Genomic DNA, 27,236 nt, shown 5'->3' with positions numbered 1-27,236 from the left:
ACACAACCTGAGTGCTGTTTCACCTGTTTATTCATGTTAACACCGACCTCATACGGAAGATAATAAAGCCTAAACAATCAGGCCTTCATACATTCACCGTTTGAGCTTCACAAATCATCATGACTTACACGTAAAAATAGAGACGGAGCATATTATGCTGTTTATTTATACAAATATTACATTTATACTGATTGCCCTTACATGACTCAATGGATTTTTTAAAAAAATGTCGTAGTTTCAAGAATAATGCTTTCCCAAGCCCAGATGAATACATGTACTGCAGCAGATCAGGGTAGGAATATTAACAATAATGACAAACAAGCCACCAAAACTTTCTCCTATTTAAAATGGAGTGCAGCCAGATTACATAGTCGAGTCAAACTGAGAGGAGAGCCAAACGAGATTAAATAAAAAAAAGAGAAGAGCTCAAAGGAGTGTGTGCGTGGTGTCTTGTAAATGCGCGAAAGGAGTGTGAGTCACCAGCAGGACAAACTTTAACAATATGTCCCTCTCCTCGGGTCCTGACCATCCAACCACCTCACTGAATGCTGATGAGCTTGTTGCTATGACAACGGGACAGCCTCAGAGGCCATGAGGTTACCCGAGCAGCGGGGTGATGTGTGTGTGTGTGTGTGTGTGTGTGTGTGTGTGTGTTTGGGGTGACATGGGGTTAAAGGTTTTAGACTGAGAGAAAGAGGTGCTGCCATTTTGTGCGAGCCTTTAACGACGTTAAAACCTGCAAATGCTGCAACTCGGAGTGACATCAGAACTACGTGATCACATTTAGTCTTTACTTTTTGAGTAAAAATCTTTTAAAGGACCAAACTGATGTTTTTCCATGTTTTAGCTAATTTATATAAAACCTCATATGGTTTAAGAAATGCAAATTCCTTTTTGTACATCTGAAACATTTTGACGCTTAATTGGTTTAATAATATAATCTACTGTATTTTTTTTCAAGCCACAACACTAAAAATTCCCTACATCCACCAGTGCTGGTCTCACAAAAGACAGTGCCTTGGGCTTTCGTAAATTGTAAGCCATTTGTCATTATTTTCTGGCATTTCATAGACCAAATAATTTATCTTCCTATTTTTATTTTATATTTAAAAGGCAGCAAGTGGTTTCCATTAATTTCCATACAGTATGAAAACCAATAAGTAGTCTCTTGAAAGTAGTTTAAGTTGTGTGTAATCTACTGAGCCTGCATACATTTTCTGTCAAACTTACATTGTCTTAATCTTCACTGTTAGAGAAATAATATGTATTTAAACTGCAATACTGCATAATGCAACATACTTTGAACTTCGGCATGCAGGCGTCAACAGTCTGCTGACTGATTTTTATTCCGCAATCTAAAAAATGGAAACTAACGGCTGCCTGGAACAGTGGGGAAAATACATCAAATCTGAAACTGTGCTGCATACACTGAGGATGAGGAAGTGCACATGACTTGTATTTGAGGAGCTACATCTTGCACAAACACTGATATTGTCTTTTAAAGTTGTGGTCAGCAGTTTCATTCTGGCATCATTGCGCTAATATCCCATAATAAACTCTGTTGGCTGTTTTCAGGCTTTAGGAAATCTGGGCCGTGATGGCAGACTTCAGCCAATCACAGGTCATGTCAGAGAGAGAGCGTTCATATTGACGGCTCGACAAATTCAGATATGCGTGCACGTCCCTTTAGATGGTAAAAGCCTGATTCAATGGTGGAGAATCCTTCAGAGAAGGTCGCAAATCCAATATTGGCAACAACTGCCTGCACCGCAAAGCAACCCAAAAAAAGGAAGACAGACTTATCAAAGAGAGGGTTTGACAATGAACGAAACAAAACACGTCAGTATCGGCACAGGGTTTAAGAGATGGAGAGAAAATGTTGCTAATAGATTAGTCTTTTGCTAAGCAGAGCCAGGAGCTCATGGCTGCGGCTTCAAGTTCACGGTATGTAACCAACGTCAGCTAATGTAAGAGCCTCAAATCACAGTGTGTCCTCCAACCCAATCCCCACTGCTACAGACCACCTAACTACGACGAGGGGTCAGCAGCTGTAGAGACAGACCCCGGTCAGGGGCAACAGCAAACCGAATCCAGCCAGCACTAACGTCATCTCGGAGGACAGACAGCCCAACTTTGCACTGGATCAGCAAACTTTCTGTTGCTGCCGTTACACAGGTTAGACCTGGTGCTGCTGCTGGCCGGCAGCCTGCTGTCACACACTGAGGGCGTGTTGCGCTGCCTGAATTCAAGCCACTAAATGCGCCAACTGAAGGTGTTTCTCCCAAGTTGCTGCCCGCTCTCCTTCTGGCGAAGCAGTCCATGGCAACGGGGAGCAAGGCGGAGGGACTGTTAAGTGGCTAGTTAGCCAATTCTTGTCTCGTTTGTGGTCTGATAAACAGAGAGAGACCGAGCGAGGCAAGGAGGGGTTGAGCAAAGGAGCTGCAGGAGACCGAACAATCAAATGAGATTAAATAAATCAATGTACGGTAAACACTGAGTTACTGTATGAAACAAATCGCTGCTGTCAGACCCAAACCTCCTCAAATCCCCAAAATTGCATTTTTTCACGTTTCAATGGAGATAGGACGTTTACCCACAAACTTTTTAAATCCATTTCATTGGCTGAGAAATGGTAAAACCCACTGATAGAAGATGAGGGGGATCAATATAATTAATTTATGAAAGAAATAATAAGACAGTGGAGATATGAGGTTTGCACCTGACAACAACGAAATGCATGTGCACATGATTGTCTGGTGAGAGGGGCTTTGAACAGAGAGGGCCCAGCTGCAGGAGGAGGGTGTATTTTCAAGTTGTGCCTTTTGTTTTGCCTTTTCCAGATTTCTCACTACCCCGGCTTTAGGATCCCCTTACATTAAATCTTAAGATTATTGTGTCACCTAGCCTATACATCTAAAAGAATAACAGATGATCAAAAGCATCATAACTTAGCATTAACAAAGAGGCAGAAGATATCCTCTCCTGATAGATTAAAAACAAAGTGGGGGGAAGGGGTGTTACATAAAAAATCAACGCAGACCATATCAGGTCATCTTTAACCAGGATTATTTGTTAATGGGGTGAGGCAGTGGGTGGATTAGGGCAAACACATGATTCTCTGCTATGTCACATGACCCAAAAAAAAAAAAAAACTATTAGTGGAGTTAACAGACATCATCCACGTTGAAGAGTCAAATAAAAACACACAGTGAGGCTCTTTTTAAAGTAGTTGCTACATCCTGGCTGCACGCAATCTACGCGGATCAACAGAGTCTGCCGCCGGCTGGTTAGCAGGTTGTCAAACACACAGAAGAAACATCTGTCCAGAGAATACATGACACGTGCGACACATTGCTGTTTATGTACATCTAGTGTTGTTGTGGCGAAAGTATTAATTTCAAGGCGTCACACATTTTAGGAAGCTTCACAGGAATCGTCTGGATTTCGTCCCCCTGACTCCATGGGCACAATAAGTGTAAAGCAGCGAGGAATGATGAGGATGCCTGTGACAGGGATGTCTACGAGGGAACAGAAATAGAAATGAGCAATTACCCATCCTTACTGACACATATTGGGTTGTCTTCCTGTGGGCAGACTATTCGGCATCCACTGCGCTGCCACTGGAGAGCTCAGCGGGACAGAATCTGGTTTTGTAAACTGCATATGCCAAAAGTCTGTGGAAAATAGCAGCAAGCTGACGCAGCAGCTGTTAATTATTTTCTAATCGACAGCATAATAAGCTTAATATTGTTTAAGAGTTTAAAGAAAAATCCAAGTGGAGCGACCTATTACTCACGACTTGAAATAATCTATGAAAATACGCAAAGGAATTAGCGTGGAGGAAGTGGAGATGAAGAAGACAACAAAAGAGAAACAGCTGATGAAGAAGAAGCAATCCTTTTGCAGAGCTAAGCTTCTCCCACATTCATGGCACGCTGCTAACACCCCCTCTCCCCAGCCCCAAAGGCGACTCCACGTCTGATCTAGTCGTCTCCTTGGTGACACAAACACTAATCCCTCATTATGGGATGTAGGCTGCGGCGCCCCGAAGCCCCGTTTTTTTATTCCCATATCACACCACTCCAAACGGAGCAGATTACTGTAATCTGGGAACACTGGAGCAGACAGATTAGATTAAGCTCATTACACACATAAAATATGGGAAAAAGGGGTTAAAAACACCTCAGTCCATTGGTTAAACACACTTCAGAGCACTCAAACACATGCACGCGTATGCTTTGGTCATCTGCGGACACCAAATGATTCTCTGAGCTCGTGCCAAATGCAAAACTTCTGATCTCCGATGAAAGATGGAAATAAAAAAAACAATTAACAGAGCACAGGTAAGGTCTGTAAAGCCGTGCTTTTAGAGTCAGCTTTCTCTGCTGTTTAAGTGCAAATAAGCCTGCTTCTCCCTTAATAAGTTCTAATGCTTGCTTTAATTTCTGTGTCCCTTTGTAGTCACAGATTTCTTTTTAATTACTGTGGCAGGCGAGGCACCACAAGTGATACAATTTATACGATCAGAACTATCGGGTTGGTTCATGCAGTTGTCATGGACATCAGCAGCACAGGATCATGCTAAAGGTGCTCAAAGTACCCACTGTAGTGTTTGTATATGAGTGTGTATGAGACAGAGAGAGAGAGAGAGAGAGAGAGAGATATGATATAACAGTACTCCAGCCAAGTCTCCACTCCCGTACTCTCCTCTCATCCTGTGCGCTTCCTTCTCAGCGATTCCAACTGAAGCAGAGAAAAAAAGTGTACGTTACATTGTGCGTATGCACATACGCGATGATATCTGTTTGTACTGGCAGTATAAAGAAACCCTTACCTCATTCTCTACCATCTTTAACCTGCCCAGTGCATCCTTGGCAGCGTCCTATAAAAAGAGATTGAAGACTTTACACAGTAAAACCCAACATGTACACACACACAAACGCACAGAGCGGTGTCCTCTGCACAGCTGCACTCACCCTGTTGCCTTGGTTGGAGTATTTCTTCACGGACTCAGCGTATCCTTGGACGGAGTGCCGCAGCACATTTTCATACTCTACACACATGAAAGGAAATGTGGGTGTTTGAGAGGTTGAGACATTTACTAAGGGTGTAATTCATGGATGGGACACTGGGGACGCATCCCTTGCACTGTTTCAGAAGACAGTATTGGACCCAGGGTGTCTAAAGGTATCAGACAGTAAAATGTAATGGTTTTTAATACCTTTTCAAGGTTATTAAGATTTTTGGACAAATAATCTTTTTCTAACTCAAGCATTGCAGATATGTATAAAGGTTAGTATCCATTCCCTTTGCAGAGGCAGGGTTTATTGTTATAAGTGTGACTTAAAGATTAATCTACATTTTGCCAACAGATAAGTAAAAGTATAAAGTAAAAATACAGTATTTGGTTAAGTGGTAGGTGAACATCAGAAATGTGGATGTTCATGCAAAAGAGCTTGACTAATTTTTACAAAAATTACTTTTAAGATGGAGAAATTACATTAGATAACACGTTTGTGGAAATTTAGACCTCACAAATTCTAAACTCAAGACTATTTCATGACTTTTATGGCATCATATTTTCGGTCAAAATACCTTCTATTAAAAAAAGGTATTGAAGTCAGAATGGTGCTTGTATCTTATAAGTTGTAGGAAATTACACAAAGAAAAAATGGAGAGGATAGAAATGACAGCAACTTGAAACCCAAAAAACAAATTCAAAAGTCTGTAGAAAATCTTTTAATGTGGTAACAGCATCTATTATGGTAGAGCTTGGAGTGTCGAGTTTGAATAAATAATAAATAATTAAATATTTTAAGACGATAGAGAGATAAAACAGTTAATTTTTGCAAACTCTGTTACCTTTTAGCATGAAAAAATTATACCCTCTGTGTTATTGCTTTTGTGGAAATTTCTTTAACATACCATCATTAATTAAAAAACTTTTTTTATACAGGTGTCTGTGTGAAATCATTGCCTATGACAACATTTTATTTAAAAGCCTCTGGATTTATAATACATACCTATTTTGGTATTCATATTGCTTTGAGGTATACAGCAGATATTATGGCAAATTTGAACTAAATCCAAACAATACAACATGAGATTTAGTATGTACCTCCACTATCTCCAGAGTGGCTCTTTCTTTACACTTTTATATACTAATATATTAATGAATTACATCGCTTTTTCTGACATGTTTCTGTTACAACCACCCATTTCATGAAGGGGAATTTTCAAACTAATGAATAAACATGGTCCTATTTTGTCTGAGTCTGTGTTGGAATATCTAAAAAAATAAAGCCCATATGAGGATTTGTAAAATGTGTGTGTGTGTGTGTGTGTGTTGGGGTTACCTGACAGAGTAGAGGAGCCTCGTTCCAGGTGAGCCTTCTGCCACTGTAGTCTGTGTGTGAGCTCTTTGTGTTGATGGATGAGGTCAGATGGGGGATCCCGTCGCGCCTTTCGGTACTCTGCAATCTGAGAGACGGGCGTAATGACTGAGGAGACTCTTGTACCACTGGGGCATCACAGGCATTAGAGAAGTGGATGTTGTGGACGGTCTCAGAGCGCTCAAACATAAACACACACAAATACCTTTCTCTCCAGCCGCTCCCTGTCGTAGTTGAGGAGGCTGAAGCTGTAGAGTTTGTACTGCGGAGGAGAGTTGTTGGGATGACTGCTTCTGCCGCTCGTTTCATGTCTGGGTTTAGACCGTGGAGATGGAGCCTGATTCAAACACACGCGCACACACACACGCGCGCACACACACACACACACACACACACACACACACACACACACACACACACACACACACACACACACACACTTTATTGAACTGACACTATCGATATACTTGTGCCTATGGTGTACTGTTGCTCCTGCATGTTAAGGCCTTTCAAAGGCGGCTGCAGGATGACAGCATAATAACCAGACAGCAGCAGCTCACATCCTGACTGAAGGTCAGGTTCTGCTTGAGACAAACTAGTTTGTACGATGTGCCGTCCCACCATGTCTACAGTGTTTTTAAAGCTGTGGCCACAATTAAAGGTGGGGTGAAAAGCCTGCTGTAATGAGTCAGATTTCAATCCAAATATAGTGCAAATTTTATTAAATTTTATGTCCTACGAATGGAAAAAGAAAATGCAAATTGATGTATGTGTCCATGCATCACAGTTATGCCAATATTAGGGGTTGATCCACTGAGATAAAAAAGCCAGTGACGCCAATTCTTCAGTTGTGTGCAGAGGAAGAGCATGCAACGAGATGGTGGAGTTCCTACTTGTAAACTCGGAGCAAATCCATCTTCCTCCAACTTCCTGAAGAAGCAGTTGTTTGACATCAAACAACAATGGAAGCACCCATAGAAGCACACATTTCAATCAATAGGTGAAGGGGGTAGGATGTATTTGCAGACTGCAGTACTTGTATTAGGCTAGTGAATGAAATATTTAGATACATTTCCAGCTATGAAATGCAATAAAATGAGAAATGCTAAAACTGTGTTCTTTTCCATCACTGATCCTTATTAAAAGCATATTAAAATTGTCAGTGTGATGAATGTGTGCATCTATTTATTTGTATGAATATGTGCATGTGAGTATTCATGTTTATATCTTGATTTATTTTACTGTTTCTATTTCTGTATGTATGTCAAAAATGTATACATCTATGTATACGTTTGTGCACTTTCATTTTAGTTTTCTATAACTTGTCTTTTAGTGTCTTTGGCCAGGGTTGGAGGATTTCAAAACGAGACAACATGCAAGCTTTTATATTTTGATATTTTGCAGTGATTGTACTGCAGTTGCTACGTTGTTTAAAAAGAGTAAAATAAAAAATAAATACAATTTAAAAAATGAACTCACCCGTTCCTTTTGTCTCTCTGGAGGGGACAGGGAGGACACCGGCTCGATAACAAGCCACTTCTCTGTCACCGGCTGAAGGTCAGCTCCCGATAAAGGCTCTCTGATCTTCACTCTCACCTCCAACTTTCCACCTGTAGGTTTCCGTCCATCCATCACCTATGAAACACATTCACACTGTTAGATAGATCTGGTGTGTGCACGTGTGTGTGTGTGTTCAGCTGTTATTAACGCTCACCTCTATTATCTCTCTGATGTCACAGTGATTTTCTAGAGCCTCTAGCTTCAGCTGAGCAGTGCCGACAACTTTGTCAGTTTTAAACAGGCCTCTGTAAATAAACACAGAGAAGAACTGACGAAAGCATGAAAGACCTCTACAGCATACATCATGAGGATAAACAGGGAGGCTGCTGCCTATATTGCTCCAAAGCGGTTATGGTTTTTACCCCTTGTGGATGATTTCAAACTTGATGCCTTTGGACTGGACGACTCGTTTGAAGCCTCGGTGGGTGCGGTTGATGTTGAGTTTGAAATTCTCTTTAAACTCTGGGCTGTTGGTGTTCTTCACTGTGCTGGTTTTGTCCCTCTGAGCCTCCTCCTACACACACACACACACACACACAGACGAATACATTAAAACACATCTCGATGTAAACAGAGTGAAATATCCATAATCTGCTCGCTGAGTGGGAAAGATTCTCACCGCGCTGGGGAAAGGAAACTCAAACTTCACACTGGCATCCAGATCGTTAGGTGAGACACCTGAAGGCAGAGAGGTAGGTGTAAAGTGATCATGCATTTGACACATTTTCCACCCGGTTGTTTCAAAGACGCAGAGATGCCTTCAGTACCTGAGGGAGCCGGCAGGTTGATGGCTTTGATGATGTACAGGATCAGGTCATTGGGCGTCAGGCTGGAGTGGGTCCTGCATTACAAAAACAGGGGTCACAACCTTTATTAAACAGCATCACAAGTGACAGACAACAACCAGTCAGCATCACTGAAAGCCAAACAAACCCGACTGGTGCATGAGTCACTGCCAGAGCCAGCTAGCTGTTAGCTTGGTATGATACTGGAGCAGAGCCAGAGTGAGTCACACTGAGTCAATCTGACTCATCTGCCGATACAGTCAAGGACAGTATATTACTTTTTTTTTTTTTTTTAACATCAAACATCTGATGTGTTGAGAATCTTTATAATCAGATATACACTCAGTTCAGTTTAAAAACTTTTGCTAAACATGAATCTTTCCTTAAAATTCCTTAAAAAGACCAGGAAATAGGATTTAAAGTATCCCAATGATCTGATTGTTGTATTTCAGGGCCCCTACAGCTTAAGACAAATATAATGTTCTTCAACTTTGCACAAATGAATTTTTTGGCTTGTAATGGAGATGCTGGTTGAACAGAGATGGCATCTAAAGGAAAATTTTTGGGGCAATTTTGTGTTTCTAACTCCACTGCTTTGAATCCCACTGTGCCAAGTTTTTAAAAAAAGTATAAAATACACCGAACCAAAGCGTGCATCTACTTATGGAAAAGAGGCTCATGCTCATAGCGCGAGATCCTAAACATTAACGGCGTCCTCCCCGGCTGAGCTGTATTGTAAGCTAGGGTGGTGCTGCTAGGTGAGCTAGCAGTAGATGCGTGCTTCCTTCTGCACAGTGATACAGTTAGCAGGTGTAGTTTGGTAGAAACTAGCTCCTACATGAAATTGTTCTGTGGATTATCTTGAGAAAGCAGGTCATGATTTCTGGAGAAACCTCTGGAAACCATGAATGTCTGCACAAAACTGAATGGCAATCCATCAGATAGTTGTTGAGATATTTCAGTCTGGACCAAAGTGGTGGAGTGGTGGTCACTAATGTGGCTAAGAAAGTGTTGACTTAAACTCTTTCTGTCCTACCATTTAAAGACAACACATTATAACAAAAATATGATTATATTATTTTCCATTATCATGAGTTTGTTGCTGACTTGATAACGTTGAAGGTCCTCTCCTCTGTGTGGCACTTAGGGACTGGCTGGCCCTTGGCGTAGGCATTCTTGAGTATTTCTATGTTCTTCATACACTCCTCAACGAGCCTCTCAAACCTGAGGAGAGACACAAACCTCATATGAAGTCTTAGGGGACGGCCCGAGGCTTCAACTGTCACAGGTCTGATCTCTGAAAAGAGAGCCGTTACACCAACACACCAAACAGCTCCATTTGCTCAAACACACATGTATTCCTGCATTTTAAAATTTTGGTTGACATAAGAATTTTAGAAGCATGATCTGCCGAAGTTTTTGTTTCTAGGTGATGACGTTATTTGTCAAAACACATCTAAGGAAAAGGAGGCACTGAAGACTCCTTAGGAGGACACAAAGTGTGACGGAAAATGTATGTGAAAATCTGTAAGGGAAAAACGTAACATGCAGTGTGACCTTAAAGTTACACTAAATGTATTATGCTAATGACGGTTAACAGTAAAATCAAGTGTTGCCATGGTAACACCACACAACACTGTATTGAAATGCATAGTTCAATGAACCAATTCGTATATCAACAGAAGGAAATTAAGACATATACTGATCTGAAAAGTCATTTTGAAGGTAAATGTGTTTTCTGCCTTAAATGTAACAAAAACTTTATTTATTTGGGCTTGTGACTGGTGGTCAGGGATGGCAATTTGAAGACTTAGGGCCCCAGTAAATGATGATGGCAGTTTTTTCATTGTGAAATAAATTATCAGTCAACTGTTGTTGTCAGTTTTGGTAGCTGCTGTGACTTGTGAAGAGAAAATAAACATCTCTTAAATCTCCAACAGCTCGGTTAGCTTGCTGGTTACTTGTTTCTACAAAAAAGCCAAACAAAAACATTCGTAGCATTTGAATGTTGGTTTAGAATTTGAATTTCACATTACGACTGACAGTTCTGAAATGTTATAGCTTGGAGCTATTTGGCTCAGCTCTAGAAATGTAAACTATGCCATAAAATCAAAGACAGATTGATTCAATTTAATGATTAACATAATAAATGTCTTATTGGCATGATACGCAAATATTTGTGTTCAGTTTAAACCAAAAATAACATTCTGACTTGAGTTACACGTGCATTTAACTCAATCTCTAGCAATAGGAAGGAGAGCATGGATCCATAGAACGTGTAATAAAATTTGCATATACAAACATACAACCAAGACATGTCTCTTACTTCAGAGCTTCGGCCACATTGCCCATTTGTGTGAGCTGTTGAGCATATCCCAAACATTTCTGTAGATCGAGACACAGAACAAAAGAAGGCGTGGGTATGAAAACACACAATAAAACACACAATAGCCAAAGACAAGACAATGAAGAACAATTGTGTTTTGTCAATAAAAAAAAAGCTGCATGAATAGAAGGCCATAATCACCAGCCATCATTAGTATAAACTGGTCACTGATATACAGCCAGATTCAGTAGGTGAACTTTTATATAAAAATGTACATAATAGGAGAAGGGAGAGGTGTGCCCTCACCTCATGCTGCTTCCGCAAAAGTTCCATGAGGCCGTGGTACTGATCGCTGGAGCGAGGGGAGTGAGGGGAGGAACGGGAGCGAGCCAGAGAGTAGTCCTCGTCACTGACCGGAGCACTGGGAATCTGTCAGGAGACAGTTACAAATGTGGTGAGAAACAAAAAAATCTGTCCACCATAAATTGTGGATGTCTGTTTCTAAGTTTGTGTGATATTCTGCAGACGGACAGGAAGACAAACTATCAGAGGCACAAGCTTAATATTCTTGGTAATGACAGAGCGGGGCTGAGTCAGAGAGATGGGTTATATGAAGCAAAGATGTTAAAAGTGAGGCAAAATGAAAGAAAGTCATACGGGAGAAGTGGCAACTATATGAAATAAAATAGTCGAACAGCATAGAAAATATGCAGATTAACTCTCACTCACACAGGTACAGACATAAAAACACAGAAGGTGAGACCGTGATGAGCTCAGGGGTGTTTTGATTTCACCCCATACCTCCTTCCTGTTATCTCTCTATTTCTGTCCCACTTTGTGTTAACACGCCTCACACTTGTGCTTGCTCCTGTGACAACATGTTCAAAGCACACAAACTTGCTCTGCATCGTCTTGTGTGTCACTAATTTGCACATGAGAATATATTTATGACCTTGGTGATATCCACAGGTAGGCCAGACTTGGCAGCGGTGATCATAGGATCCAGTCCCTTGGCGTGTCGGAGGTGCTGCGCCGCTCCCGTCATGTCCTGCAAAAAAAAAATCACATGCTAGCAGACGTACCAGTCGAACCGCAGCGACACGACAGATGTTCAAGACTCCAATAAAACAACAGCCGGCTGTGATAAAGACATCTACAAAAAATACAAAGATGGCAGGGTATCTATCACCAGCAAAGAAGAAAAAAAAGTCCACAGCTTACTTTCATCTGTTTGGAGCGCAGAGCTGCACGCATAAAACCCTGTCGCCTTAGCAACAGGAAATCCACTTGCTGCTGGGCTGAAAGGATAATTAAGAGAAAACGAAGTGAAACTTTGCCTCTCACTCTGTGCAACACTCAAACACTTTGTGTGCTGCATTTTGTACATGCAGGGCAGACAGGTGGCCATGTGCACACACATACACGAACCCACGCTCTGAATGCACCTTTAGGTCCCAGTTTTGGAGCTGAGGAGCCTCCAGGGGCCTGAGGAGCTGGAGACTTTGCTTTCTGGGCAGGTGGACGCACTGCAGGCTGAGGAGAGACAAAATATGAGAGATAGGGTCCTCAGATGAATGCAATGAAACATACAGATTTTAAGGTAGTGTTGTTCTCTTAGAGTGCGACAGCTTGAGATACTTGTGTGCATAATTTAGTATTTTATATTAATTTCAACAGATCTTAATTACATTTAATTTGATTTCCCTTCATTATCAGAAAACTAGATAACCACCTCGCAACTGTATGCCTCTGCAAACCTGTCAAGTTGCAGTTTTCAGTTGCACTCTGAAAACATGGATGCTTCACGCACATCTTCCCCTCGGCGATGGTTTGAAGGTGGGCATCCAAGATTAGTGTCACCAGCATCTGACCAAATGTCGCCCCTTCTGTTCCTGAGATGTGACTTTGAATAAGGGCTATTGAAGTGTTTTTGCTGAACATTAAGATTTCCCAGTGAAGCTGACCTCTAACCTCTTAGATATAAAATGTCATCATTTTATTCTAATTGACATTTTTTGTGAAATTTTGTTAGAATTAATGTATGGATTCTTTAGTTATGTCCAAACTCATATATTGTGAGGTCACAGTAACCAACAGTGACCAACAAATTTTAATTAATACCTTCTTAAGTCCCAGTAGATGTTTGTGCTGAGTCCTTTAAGACTTTCTTGAGATATTGCATTTAAACGAATGCAAGGTCACAGTGATCTTTGACCACAAAATTTTAATCAGTTCACTGTTGAGTCCAAGTGAACGTTTGTGACAAATTTGAAGAAATTTCCTTAAGGTGTTGATATGGGATATGGCATTCATGAGAATAGGACGGACAAGCAAATGGACGGACAACGCAAAAACATAACAGCTCTGCCCACGTCTATCACCGGAGCAGAGGCATAAAGATGTCAGCTGCTTCACATAAATACAGAGCAACAACGAAGCAAACAACAAAACCATACTACAGATGCTTCATGTTAATGCAGACGTTACAAAAAGTGCATGCAATGCAACAAATTGATCATCTCTGATTATATTTGGTGCTCAACTTCAGGTAGACTGAGTCATACTACATGCAGACTAAGGACAAAACGAGTTCCCCAACTTGTTTAATCGAGCCTGTGGGACTCTAAATATTCTGTGTGATGGCAAAAGATGATATTCTTTAAATGACATGTGAGATGAGAATCAGACGTAATATTACCTGCCAGAGATAACATTCTTAAAAAAATCTTTAAGCAGTCTAGCTTTAAGCTGAACAGAGAGACAACTGTACCATGTACTGCATCCTCCATACTGCATAACACTCTGTACTATAGATTAGAAAAACAATAACAGGATCTGTTTGTTTGCTCCAAATGACCTCAGTCTCCTTGGAAAACAATGTTTCACCTTGCTATAAATATATTCTATATGTGCACTCCAATTTTCTTACTGTTTTATAAATGACCAGGGTGTCATACTTCACTGCAGGCAGCAGACGCAGGAGAGAAAACAGTAATGTTTCAATAACCTAGCACAGAAGCTGGCACTGCAAACAATAAAACATTGCTAGCTTTGGTTAAAAGGCAACCAATCAGATTTCTTGGCTGCACATTGCTATTTTGTCCACTCTGTAGTGCCTTTATTTATAAATTTTTTACCTTGGCAGCCTCTCTCTGTCCGTCCTCTTCTTCATCTTCATCTTCAGCGTTTGCGTCCTGATTAGCTATTTTCATAGCTGTTTCCAGGACACCCATGAAGTTCTGCTGACTCCCCCCTGAGCCCTGAAATGGTGGACAGCCTAGTGGAGCAAACACACACCATTTAGTGGAATTATAAAGTGCAGTTTAGAGGCACAAACCTGAAACACACCTGGAGAAAGTTACCTGGTGGCACAGGTAGATCTGACAAGTTGACAGGTCGTCCAGCTTTGCTAGCTTTGATCGCATCCTGGTATTGCTGTTAAGGAAAGAAGAGGTGAAATGACTGAAAATGACCATCATATACTGCTTTTGTTACTCTGTGAAAGTTACTGTATTTCTTAAGCAGGGTGTGTCCAGGTATCACACACTTTGTGTCGTTTAGTGCTTTTTGAGATCATTTCAAATAAGTTTTAAATGAAATTTAAGACTGTTTTTTTCATATCATCTCTTTCTTGTTCAAGCATTGCAGGCTCAGTAAGTATAACGTAATTAGTGTACAGAGTGCAATGCAGAGGTAGGTTTTATTTAGGAATATGGTTATAAGAATGAGTTAGGATAATCTGTATTTTGCAAACAGTGCAAAAAAATTACAAATGTGGAATTTCATGGAGAAGAGCTTGATTAGAGTTGACAAAAAGACATTAAAAGATGGATAAATGAAACTGGATGAAATGTTTGTGGCAATTAAGATGTCACAAATTAAAATTTAAGACCATTAATGACTTACAAGGTACAACATTTATGAAATTTTAACTTTTTAAGGACATGCAGATACCCTGTTAACTAATATCCATGTCCTTGCTTTTAAGACTTGCAATGTTTATTTTGAAATGTAACAGCACCGTAAGTCAGAAAAAATAAAGTATATTTGCAAACACACAACCTCATTAATTGTCCATTGCCACCGTTAATATTCTTGTATATGAGGCAAAAAAGAACAATACAATATTGACAACAGCACAACTCCCACATGGAAATCAATGTCATCAATGTGCTTCCACTCCTACAAAATATGCATGTCACACAACAACTTCTCGTCCTTTCTTCCATGTTCCTGTTTTGTCTATTCACCCTGCTTTCGCCAGATCTACTTCGATTAAAGGTTTCCAATTTTTCCCACAAAGCATTTCAACCATCCTCAGAGGACAAGACAGACTTTATTGCAGGCTATTCTGGTAAGCAAAATAAGCAACAGTAGTAGTTACAGTCAAAGCAACAGAGGGTATTTCCAGTCAAAATAAAGTGAGTCACACAGCAGTTATTCAGGGAAATAAGAAAAACGCACCACAATCAAACAGCACCACAGAGCCAGGACTAGACTAGCTGTAACTTTGAGAATATCTACTGCTGCATCAGACTTAATTTTAGCTGTCAGTATGTATAATGTTTGGGAAAAAAAAGATTTGGCTTTTAAAATATCAACAATATTTTACAGTGCATGGTGTGTACCTTGACAATGCGCTGATGCATGCGAGCCTTCCGATCATCTCCTTTGCTCTTGGCTCCCTCTGCTGCCGACTTGTAAATGTCCATCCTCTGCTGCAGAGCCTCCGCCACACTGCTGGGAGCAGGCAGATCTTTGCAAGACACACAGAAACACACACTTTAGTCTTTAATTCAACGTGTATCATTGTTATCATCCGATGGATCAGGGTTACTGGAGTCTTACCAGCAGTTGCCACCTGGGCGGGTGCTGGTGAGGGTGCAGGTGCAGCAGGTGCAGCAGGTTTAGAGGAAGACTGAGGAGGAGGTGCACGGTGTTCTGCTACTACGTCTCCTGCAGATGATAGGTATCAGTAGAGGGGTGAAGATGGATTATTAGTAGAATCACAACCTTTACTTAATCAGGTAAGCAGAAAAAATATGCACACGCAACATGAAAATAAGGCTGATGACACACAAGCACATAGAAACAGTCACAGACTATGATATCTTTAAGACGGAAAGAATTACTGAGGTCGCAACAGGACAAGTTCTTAAAAATATGGGGAAGTTGGATGGAGTATATACCACATTAAGTTCTTTATTTATTTAAAGTGATTTTTAAAAAATTTTGTTTATTTATTTATTTGAATGGTTTTCAAATCCTTGTTTGTGAACTTTGTTTTCCCCTTTAAAAAAAAAAAACCAAAAAACAAGGTTTTCTAGGTTCATATCGATACTTAAATTTACTTCATTGGTCCTTTATGGCTTCTGTAATTTTTATTTTAGTTAACTTTTGTAGCCTTTCTGGATGTATCTGTGATTTACAGAAGGCTTGGAGAGATAAGACTACAATGACATAAAAAAAAAAAGAAAAAAAAAGAAAAAAAATCACAGACATCTCTAAAAACATCCAAAATTACAAATCGCTATATTTATATTGTTCGAAGTTCTGGAATACAACCTTCCAAAATTCAGCATTTACCCATGGGGTATCAGGAGTTAGCCAGTCCCATTCATAAACAACTAGAATTATCATCTCACGGCTGCATTTCTCCTCACACCAGTGAAGTTACCGTTTACATCCACGTCTGTCCAGACTCATATGTGGTCAAGACAGTGGACAATGCTTCAAATACAGATGTTGCAAATACAGACGCTGAGTAATGGCCAGAATATGTTTCTGCAGTACAATATAATGTCGCAATGAAGTTGACCTTTGACCTTTAAGATATAAAATGCCATCACTTCATCATTTCATCCTTTAAGACTTTCCCTCAAGGTGTTCCTGAGACATCACACTCACAAGAATTGAAAAGACGGACGGACAACCCAAAAACATAATGCCTCTCACCACTACTGTCGACAGCAAGGAGGCATAAAAATGATAGTTTGAAGTTTTCTTCTTGTTGTTTTTGAGAACCAGCCTCCTTTTTTCATATAGTGCACAGTGATGAGTATATTTATCCCTTGTCATGGAGTCAAATTCACAGATAATTATGCAATTAAATGATCTCCATTTCAGTAAAATTGTGTGTTTATATTTGGCAGGGAGATAGAACCATGGGTTCTTGATAATTAATCATAGTTTGTCTCATCAGTATTCAGTACAAGTTAAAGACAGGCTGTAATTTAGACATGGTTTGAGATGGAAATTTGAAAAGGATATTATAATCCTGTGTTCTATCAGACAAATATGCAAGAAACCGGTTTGAACATGATCATCCAAACAAAGAAAATGTGTTTGGTAAAATGCACCGGTCTGCAGTATCAAAAAGCTTGGAAAGTTCCACAAAGAGTGAATAGTGCAATGATGCACTGATATCACTCTTGGGAGCTCAATTCCTTATGAAGAAATCAGAGTAAAAAAAAAAAAAAAGAAACCAGGCTATGGTGCAAGAGTCATCAAAACAAAGTCAAACACTATAGAGTAAAGTAGTAAATGAGGTTACACTGACCAGGAGGAGGAGGAAGTGAGCTCAGGTCTACTGGTTGGTCTCTGTCCACTGCCTCTACCAACACGTCCATCTTCTGCATAAAGGGAGGTCAGCTCTATTAGGACTTTTTCTATATACACATGCACAAACAAATCGATTTATTCACGTGACAACACTGAAACTGGATTTTTTACCTTGGCAGTGAGGTAGAGTTGTTTCGCTCGGTCTATGTCGCCGCTCTGTTTGGCGTTTATGGCAGCTATCTTGTACTCCCTCTGTCTGGACAACATTGCCTGTTTCAGCTCTGAATGGGAGGAAGGTATACACGTGTTTGTCAACATGAAAGTGAGAACAAAATAGAAAAACAAAGACAACTTTAAAAAGCTCTGGAGGATCACAGTGTCATTTCGCCGGGACATTTGTAAGCTATTGTCTCTGTGAGGGGTAACAAATGAGAAAAAGTGATTTTATTAGTGGTTGTTTTTGATAATGACTGTTGTCATATTTTATTTAGAATATTTAGTTAATTAGTAAGTTTAATTATATAATGTCAAGTACAAACACAACATCTATAGCATGTCTGTCTGTCCTGAAAGAAGGATCCCTCCTCAGCTGCTCTTCCTCAGGTTTCTACCATTTTTCTCCTGTTAAAGGTTTTTTTTTGTTTGTTTTTTTTTGTTTTTTGTTGGGGTTTTTTTTGGGGGGGGACAGGGTCCTTATCTGTTGTGAGGGTCCAAGGACAGAGGGATGTCGTATTCTGTAAATCCCTCTGAGGCAAACTGTGTTTTGTGATGATTGGTTTTTATCATTAAAATTAATATGAACTACATATTGAAATGGACCAAAGCCAAATAAATATATGCAAATTGCAATCTGATCAGCAGTTAATGAGGAAAAGTAAGCAACTCTTTAATGCCAACAACAGTTAACAAGCACTACATTAACTGTGAGAGGAGAACGTGCGAGACACAGACATGCTGGATGGAAAAATACAACAGACTATTCTCTAGTAAAAGTAAAGTTATGAAGTTTGACATCCGGACTGTACTTTAAAACGAGACATCAAAAGTCAAAGAGTTCAAAGGGGGATTGATCTACAAATCTACTGATCAACTAATCATTTCAGAAGTTTTGTCCAATGAAAAAAAATAAGACAATCCTCTGTGTCAGTGCTAATCTAAAGATATATACCACCTTTTTAGTCAAAGAATGAGTCATTGAATTTAAAGTGTTTGTCAAAATGAACCAACATGAGCACATCTTTACTCTTATACATCCTGTACACAGAACAGAGGAGTAACGAGGTGAAGAGGCGGCGTCCTCTCTGTGCTATAGTGTGTGTACCTGAGTGCTGCGCGTCAGGCTGGCTGGGGGTGAGGGGAGAGATGGCAGGTGTTTCCGGGGTGACGGCAGCTGCGGGCTTTTGGGGCACGGTCAGATGAAGCGGCTTTGCATTGGGAGCTGCCGGCGGCGTTGCCGGTGGAGCCTCCCTTAGAGGTTTCTGATTTGTGGGAGGAGACGGCGTCAGCGTGGGCGTTGGCACTTCTCGCTCCTTGATCGGTTCAGAGTCGGCTGTGACGTTGGGCTTTCCACCAAGAGCAACTGGAGGCGGCATCTCCTCTTCATTGACTGGTTTTCCTTTCCTGGCAGATGCCAACATGGACTGCAGAGTCTGAGGGTTGAAGAAGAGAAAAAAACATGAACATATATTTAAGAATACCTCTGTTTAACATCAGGTGTTAGATTCATATATAAGAAGTACATTTAGGTATCGAACAATGTTTAAATGACGGCAAAGTATTGATGGACTACTTGTACTGAGGTTGTGTGTAATACTTTTCTTTTTCTCCATTTTACCTTTAAGCCACGGTCATATCTTCGGACTTTGCTGGTCTCCCCCGCAGCCTTGGCATTGGAAATGGCTGTCCTATACATTTCAATGCGCTCCAAGAGGCGAGACTCGACCCCACTGGCACCACTGGGAGCAGCAGCGGGAGCAGAGTGGGACGTGACGCTCACTTTGGGAGCAGTTGGCGTGACGGCAGGAGGGGTGGGAGCAGGACTTTGTTCCTCATCATCCTCTAAAACTTCATTCAGTTCTGCCTAAGTACACAGACACAGAAATGGTAGCAGTTAAAAAAAAATCCAGATATTTAAAGCAATTAAACTGCTAAAATCAATCATCATGTTGTAGGTGGAAATAAAGTTTAGAAATGCAACCAAAAATTATTATTTTTTATTTAATTCCTTGTTTTGTCCAACCAAGAGTCTATAACCCCAAAATATGTATTTTACTGTCATATATGATAAAAAAAAACTTGTTTTGTTGCATCTGATTGTGGCATGTAGAAAAAAGAAAAAAATTCAACACACCAGAGAAGCCGGGAGCAACCCGTAATTTACATTTTTCGCTTGAAAATGACTGACACAGGTAATCCATTATCAAAATAGTTCCAAATTAATTTTCTGTCAGTCAGCTTATCTTATCAGTTTATCCACAAATAGTTTTAGCTCTGAAAAGGACAAAAGCTACGTGAGTGTTACCAGCAGATCTTCATCATCCTCCAAATCTTCATCCCCCACGTCGTCATCCAGGTCTTTCATACAAAGTGCCGCCATTCGCTCTATGTCAGCCATGGGAACAGGAGCTGCACATACATGAATCATACATACAAATATCACAATTTAGCCCTTTGAAACCTGGATCGACATCAGTTTTCTTGTGCTGCATTCAAACACCTCTCTCACAACCTATTTAACCCTTTGAAACCTGAGCAGATTGGTTTGATTTCTTTCTAAAACACACGGGGGAAAAAAGGCAATGACCTACCTAGCAAGAAATGTCCCACAAATTGCAAGAAATTAGTAAAAGGTGACGAGAAAATTACCTAAATATTACTTTTAAAAGAGGGGAGGATTGTTAGACAACTATCCAAAAAGGAGGAAATGTCCAGAAAATTACATTTATAATTATAATTTTATATTTAAAATCATGTTACAGAAAAAAGTCAAATAAATACATTTTTTAATTTCAGCACTTTTCAGGGCTTTTTTTTTTTTTTGGTGATTTTTGTTTTTTCACTTTTTTTGTGGCTAATTTTCAGGGATTTTCTTGTAATTTCTTTGCTCATTTTTGGGCCATGTCTTAAGTTGTTTGTTGCCTTCTCCCCATGTTTTTGATAGAAATCAAAACCAATTTGCTCAAACAATGAGGGGTTAAGCACTAGCACATAAATGAGAAAGAGAGAGGAAAATATACTTTACACTGACAGATGTCTATGAATAAGATCAAGGGGAAAAAAAGACTATTTCTCACCTCTGCCTTCACCTTTCCTCCCTTGTGGTCTCCCTCCACCTCCTCCCACCAGATTTAGCAGCTCTGCCTCCAGATCTTCATCATTTCCATCATCATCCATCCCTCCATCTGGGGACAGGTCAAGGAGCAGCCCCATCTGAGACATGGCGAGACAGACAGAAGGAAAGACAGGGACATATGTGCTGAGTCATGCCTGTTGTTGAAATACTAACAGTATCATTCATTAATCTAGGTTGTTACCTGTTTGGCTCGGGCTGCCCCTTGACCCCGTTGAGGGGGATTCCTACTGCGACTCATGGACTGTTGCTACCTGAAAGTTAAAGAGGGGTTAAATTAGTTCAGCCAGTGTAAAAAAAGAGCAAGATGTTAAACATGTTGCTTGGTGCTAATGCACCTTTACAGAGTCTATGTTGTGTTAAAATGTGTTCCTGCGGGACTTTTTTAAATTTTGTTTCAAGTGAGGGACAAACAACTTTAAGTAGAAGTACGTTTATTTATTATAGATAACCTCTGAACCCCAAATCTCTCTAGCAGATTTGAAATTCATATTTTCTGCAAATCCACACTATTTATCATAGCCAGAAACTGTAAAAACAGAAAAACAAAGTTTTAACTGTCCTACATCATTTTAAAGAAGGATTTGCATTTTTTAAAATAAATTAGATGTTTGTTTTGGTGATAACTAAAACAAACATACCGTTTGCTGGCTGCATTGGCTCCAACACTACATACATTTGGTGTAAATACAAAAAAAATACCAGTAGTTAATAGTGGTAGTTGTAACTTCGGGAGAGTAAAAAAGTCACCCCTCAGCCACGTCCCTCCTCTGACAAATAAAGCACAGTCCCTTAGATGGTTTGGGACAGCTTTAGGTGGACACAAATCGACGGGGAAGCAGTCCTCGACGTAACACCGGCACTGCCCTCGGTAGCAGCCTGTCTGTGTGACGGTTCAGACAGTTTCAGCTGTTTTGTATCGAGTTAGCCTCTCTGCTCATGTTAGCAAGAAGCTAACACATCATACAGTTCATTAGCTAATGAATGTGCACGCGAGCTTTTTACCTCGTCAGTTTCCCGGGCCGTGGTGTCAGTGTTACAGCTGGTCGGGTCGGTTATATGAGTCCAAAACTGCTCAGATATAACCGGAGAAAAGGCAAAGCTTATAAAGCAGACAGGTGTAATGTAACGTTTAGCTGTCAAAACAAGAACGCTTAGCTGAGGAATTTACTTCCGCCATTGCGTCTCCAATGGCAACGCACGTCATGCTTTGTGGCTAGACGAAACACACCCATCACTGACGTAAAACACCGGAGATATAATACATCCATGAGACAGACGTTACACCTCAAATTCACAGTTCAGGGTTCAAATCATCTTTAGCCTTTCAGATTTAATCTAGTCCACATTTGGCAAGTCTAAGTAGAGTTGTTTTTTTTATCTGGATCTGGTCCCTCTGTCCCCTTTTTTCATTTTCCCAAATACAATAAAGGTTTCACAAATCTGTGTTCAGAATAATGTTTACCCTCTCTGGGATAATCGAGTCCAGATATGACAAGTCTAAGTAGAGTGGTTTTTATCTGGACCTGGTCTAATTAGGTCTTCATATGAAAAACACAGTGAAGTGTCCCGTCTGCATTTACATTCTGCATTTTCACTAATTGAAAAAAAGTTTCACAAACCTAGACGTGGGTTTCAGATAGCACTGAGGCTTTACTTAAAGCGTCTAACGTGCTTTCACCACAGTAAGAGGCGCAAAAAGCCCAAAATCGGAGAATCGGTCGTTAAGGGTTAAGTTTCCCTTAATTCTTCCCTTAACTGCTTAATGGTAAACTGTGAATCGGAAGCTAACTTCAGCGTCGTCGGCTCAGGTGGGTTGTTGTTTGACGGCGGGGGAAAAATATGTCAGTGTCTACCTTCTGGGAATGATTCAGCACAAATTGGTTATTTAAACATCCGAAATTTCACTCAGTATCCGAGTCATGGCTTCAACATTCTCCATTCAGTCAAAGTCACTTCGTTGATGTTAGCTAGCTGCCTCCTGAACACAATAACGATTAGTTGTCAATAAGCTAATCATGAAGCTATCAACCTAAGTTAACAACAGGGATTACTTATGGCAGCTAAAGCTATATTTTACCTGCTATGTTGTTATGTCTTCATTGAATTCACCTCTTTGTATCCTGTAGGGAGAGGAGATGGCCAAAGGAAAAGCAAAAATCAACAGCACGGGTAAAGACAATCCTATTATCCCGTAACATGAGCTAACTGTGGTCTGAACATATGACTATTTGATATATTTAAGATTTACATTTTGTAACTAAATAATGATTTCTACTTGATACACAGTTGCTTCAATTTGGTATTAATTAGTGTTCGGCCAGTGATTGAAGAAGTATTCAGACCCTCAAGTTAAAGTACTAATACCACACTGTAAAAGATATACTGAAAAGTCCTGCATTTCTATTTTTATAACGTAAAGAGAAACGATTCAAGTTAAGTACTAGTACCTCTTAACTGTGCTTAAAGGTGTACTTTAAAAAAAACAACAAAATTTGTTAAGTATTAAAAGCTGTCAGATAAATGTAGTGGAGTAAATATATATATATATTTCCCCTTAATTAACTGTAGTAGAAGTAATGAAGTAGCATGACAAAAAAGATCAAATCAAGTACAAGTACCTCAAATTTATACTTAAAGATCCAGTGTGTAGGATTTAGGGGCATCCACTGTCAGGAATGTAATATAATATCCATAACTATGTTTTTATTAGTTTATACTCACCTGAAAATAAGAGTTGTTGTGAGTTTTATTACTTTCGAATGAGACGTTTATTTCTACACACAGAGCAGATCCTCCACCATGGCGTGTCCCATGTTATAATAACTTTAATAATAATAATAACGTGATTTATATAGCACTTTTAAAAACAGAGTTTACAAAATGAAGACAGATGATAATACCGAACCAAGGCCAGACAAAATTTAAAGTAGAATTAAACAAGAGAGAAACAATTACTAAACAAAAATAACAACAACAACAACAACCCACACCAATAAGAGTAAATACAATTCAAAGAATATTAGCTGGAAACACAGAAAATAATAGTACTAATGATGGAATTAAACACACTCGAGACAGATTAAAAGAGGAAATTAAAAGACAAACTAAAAAAGATGATGTAAAATAGACAAATTAAAATAGACAATGTTAATGTTGTTCTGCAGTAACCCAAAACAGACAAATCAAACACTGGCTTTAGAGAGGGCCACACAGGAGCTAGATGCCATTAAATCCTACACACTGAACCTTTAAGTACAGAACCTGAGTAAATGTACTTGGTCACCTCCCACCACTGTTTGAGCTATAGTGGTTGTTAGAATTAAGTTGGTCTTTATGTGTGAAGTCAGCGTAGCTCCACCTCAGCTGCGGTCACTCCGCTCCAGGAAGAGGGGATGTCCCAGTGATGAAATCTCAGATCCTGAAGATGCTTCAGTTACTCTCCATCATCAGGTAATCTAGGCGATTGAAAGAAAACCTACATTTCTTATTATCTTATCAAGTCAAACTGTTGACTTGTCTTTTTTTTTTTTCAGGACACAGCAGTGGATGAAACCCTGCTTCAGTGCCGCCAGTCTCCTCTGCAGCAATCTATTATAATTTCATCTCAACAGCACGAGGCAGCGGAGCAGGCCTGTCCCACCAAACAAGATCCCGACACAGAAGAACAAAACAAAGCAACAAATGTTAGCTTAAAAAACGTGACTACTAAAGCTTTCAAAGAGCAAGACAAGACTGCGGTCACCGATATCAACAATGATTCTCAGCTGGAGGGCCGCGGAGTAAATGCTGATGATGGCGGTGACAAGAGTGGAAAGGACACAGAGGAAATAACTGCAGAGGAATGTAACGGATCACCGACTCAAACTTGCTCTGATCAAGTCCAGGTCCTATTGCTAGTCTCTGCAGACGGTGGATGCATGGGTGAAGAGGAGAACCCTCAAAGTAACTCAGAAAGAAACCAAGAGGAACACAGCAATGAGTGCATCACTGATGAGATCCCAAAGGATGCAGCAGCGGGGTTACCAGCCAAAAAGAAGAGAAGGATGGGTGTGTGCGGTCTTACAGAGAGGGAGCGGAGTCACTTTTTACAGATGCAAAAATGTGAAAACGCACAGAACGGCCTGGAGAGAGTTGATCAGCAGATCTGTGATAACGCAGCTGACCTTGCGGCTCAGGAAGAGATCATATCTTCACCCCCCTCATCATCCTCACTCTCCATCCCAGCAGGCAGTGCCAAAGACAGGAGCAGGGCCGAGACAAAAGTTGAGTGCAGTCACAGAGGAGGGGATGACAGGTCAGAAAAATACAGTGAGGAATCAAAACGACATGTTAAATATCTTACATTTTAGTTTCTTAGTTTCATTTTTGCACTTTCATGACAAAGACAAAGAAAGAGTCGTGTCATATGCTCCTCAAGTTAGATGAATATATGTACTCTATTATGGACACATTTTTACAGGGTTCCCACAGTCCTGGAATTTCACAATCACATTTTTCAGGCCTGGAAAAGTTACGGAACTATTAAAAATCATTGAAAGTTCTGGCAAAACCATGAAAAAGTGTTGTGTCGTAAATTAAATTGCATGGATGCAGCATCACGGAGGAATTATTTTCTGTAGCTGACAACGTAACTTAGCTTTAATATGTGTCGACGTTTTGGTTGTGTTTTAGTTTATTTGTTCATTACGTACATTTCTTCATTTTTTCCCTGCAGTCTTTCCCTTCATTTATGCCCGCTAGGCTTGTCGAATAATTTCAGGAGAGGAGCAAACAAATCTGAATGGGTGTATTTTATTTTTATATTACTGTTGATTTTTAAAGAAAACATGCCTTCTATGTCAACATATTAAAAAATTGTGACTTTTCTTATTTTTAAAAAAATCTTCTTTTTTTTTGCCTATTTTTATAGAAAACTTAAACATTTTGTTGATTTCTCTTTCCTCTTTAAATTTCTTTATATATTCTTATGTAATAACCTTTTAAAATCAGAGAAATTTTTTGAAAATGTATCCATGAAAATGTGTGGGAACCCTGTTTTTAAGTAATATACACCGCTTCACTGTAAGTTTAAGTGAAATAAATGAAAAAACACACACACGCACTGACAGGAATACATTTAATTTGTTCCTTACTTGATGATGACTCTGTTTGTTTACACGCAGGGCAGAAACTGGAGTCCCCGTTGCTGCCTCAGATGGAGCCTGTGCTGAGTGTGATCCAGGCTGCTCAGAAGCAAAGAGCTGTGAGGTTGAAGGAGGCAAAGAGCCTCAGCAAACTGGTGACACAAAGTTAGAGCCACCTGCAGAGGTGGAGGAGAAGCTTTTGGGGAATGGGGAGCAGCAGGAACTCGAGGGACGCACAGCTGCAAAACCTGAGGAACAAATGAAAGAAGACGGGTCAGCAGTAGCAGACCAAAGTCCTGCCGTCACTGTTGACTCTAATCCGACTCAAAATGAGGAGACCGTGAACCGGGATGCCCCTCTGTTGGTGAATGATGATGAGAGGAAAGGTGATGCTGAGGACGGTAAAGCAGGCGCTTCATCCAGGGGCAGCCAGTCAGGAGGAGCCAAGGTTTTGGAGCTCTGCGAGGCTGCAGGGACACCCGGTGGCTCAAAGAGGAAAGACAGCGTGAGTGATGGGACGAATATACAAAATACCCCTTTGTGATGCTCCCACTGTCAAGTTTTTATTGAGACTGTCAGGAGTGTGAATTAGATTCAAGGGTCATTTCGTCATTGTGTGGCAAGGAAATAGTGTTTCTGCATTTTGTATGTGATATCGTGCCACATCACAAAGCTGCGTAGCGTTTATGACTAAAGCACCAGCAAGAAAGTTCTGTAAATTAGTGCTATAAGAATAAATCAAATAGGCAATCAACAATCAATCATCAACCCCAGTGAGTAGTCACTTAAGTCATTTAATATCAAATATCAAATATTAGTCGGGGTGCAAGTGATGAGTTTCATCGTGATTTGATATTATATCGACTCTTTGGACAATTATACAATATTATCTGATTTCGCCATGCCTGTCGTGATACCCTTAAAATAAGAAGCAATTTAGGGACCTGCAATCGATATGAGATAATATCAGTTGACATCCTAATTGTCTTTTTCGTGGCTGCTTGCTGTTATCTGCCTGACACTAGGCCGCTAGCACTGTTTGAATGTTTAGGAAGGACGTGAGTTTGGACGGAAAAGTTCACATAGAAATACCATGGTAGTTTCAAAATAAGGCACATTTTAAAGATAATATGTATC

At 40.1% G+C, this 27,236-nt stretch overlaps 1 protein-coding gene across 1 annotated transcript; it reads right to left on the bottom strand.

Moving 5' to 3' along the window:
• Window positions 1-12: 12 nt before the first annotated feature.
• Window positions 13-22,157, bottom strand: cc2d1a (coiled-coil and C2 domain containing 1A). Its single transcript, XM_042484659.1, has 29 exons — window positions 21,979-22,157; window positions 21,158-21,227; window positions 20,918-21,053; window positions 20,146-20,249; window positions 19,459-19,704; window positions 18,946-19,273; window positions 17,796-17,905; window positions 17,623-17,695; window positions 15,912-16,019; window positions 15,692-15,819; window positions 14,426-14,498; window positions 14,201-14,340; window positions 12,509-12,596; window positions 12,285-12,361; window positions 12,016-12,111; window positions 11,370-11,492; window positions 11,064-11,122; window positions 9,845-9,961; window positions 8,720-8,793; window positions 8,572-8,630; window positions 8,315-8,466; window positions 8,107-8,197; window positions 7,872-8,027; window positions 6,598-6,729; window positions 6,357-6,480; window positions 4,977-5,053; window positions 4,835-4,882; window positions 4,679-4,743; window positions 13-3,518 (listed from the first exon to the last, which is right to left on the bottom strand). Exons 2-28 carry the CDS (start codon window positions 21,212-21,214, stop codon window positions 4,711-4,713), a joined length of 3,009 nt encoding a protein of 1,002 aa, XP_042340593.1. The 5' UTR covers window positions 21,215-21,227; window positions 21,979-22,157; the 3' UTR covers window positions 13-3,518; window positions 4,679-4,710.
• Between the last annotated feature and the right edge of the window lie 5,079 nt (window positions 22,158-27,236).

This window comes from Plectropomus leopardus, chromosome 4 (genome assembly GCF_008729295.1).
Source record: "Plectropomus leopardus isolate mb chromosome 4, YSFRI_Pleo_2.0, whole genome shotgun sequence".
NCBI classification, from domain to species: domain Eukaryota; kingdom Metazoa; phylum Chordata; class Actinopteri; order Perciformes; family Serranidae; genus Plectropomus; species Plectropomus leopardus.
Note: the sequence above shows the minus strand (reverse complement) of the source record. Positions and strands in the feature narration are given on the sequence as shown.

Coding starts and splice junctions, on each gene's coding strand:
- cc2d1a (XM_042484659.1), bottom strand. CDS start 21,214: ATGAGTCGCAGTAGGAATCCCCCTCAACGGGGTCAAGGGGCAGCCCGA. Junction 14,499..15,691: donor TGCATCAGCGCATTGTCAAG/GTACACACCATG, acceptor TTTCCTTAACAG/CAATACCAGGATGCGATCAA. Junction 11,123..11,369: donor TTTTGCGGAAGCAGCATGAG/GTGAGGGCACAC, acceptor CTCGATCTACAG/AAATGTTTGGGATATGCTCA.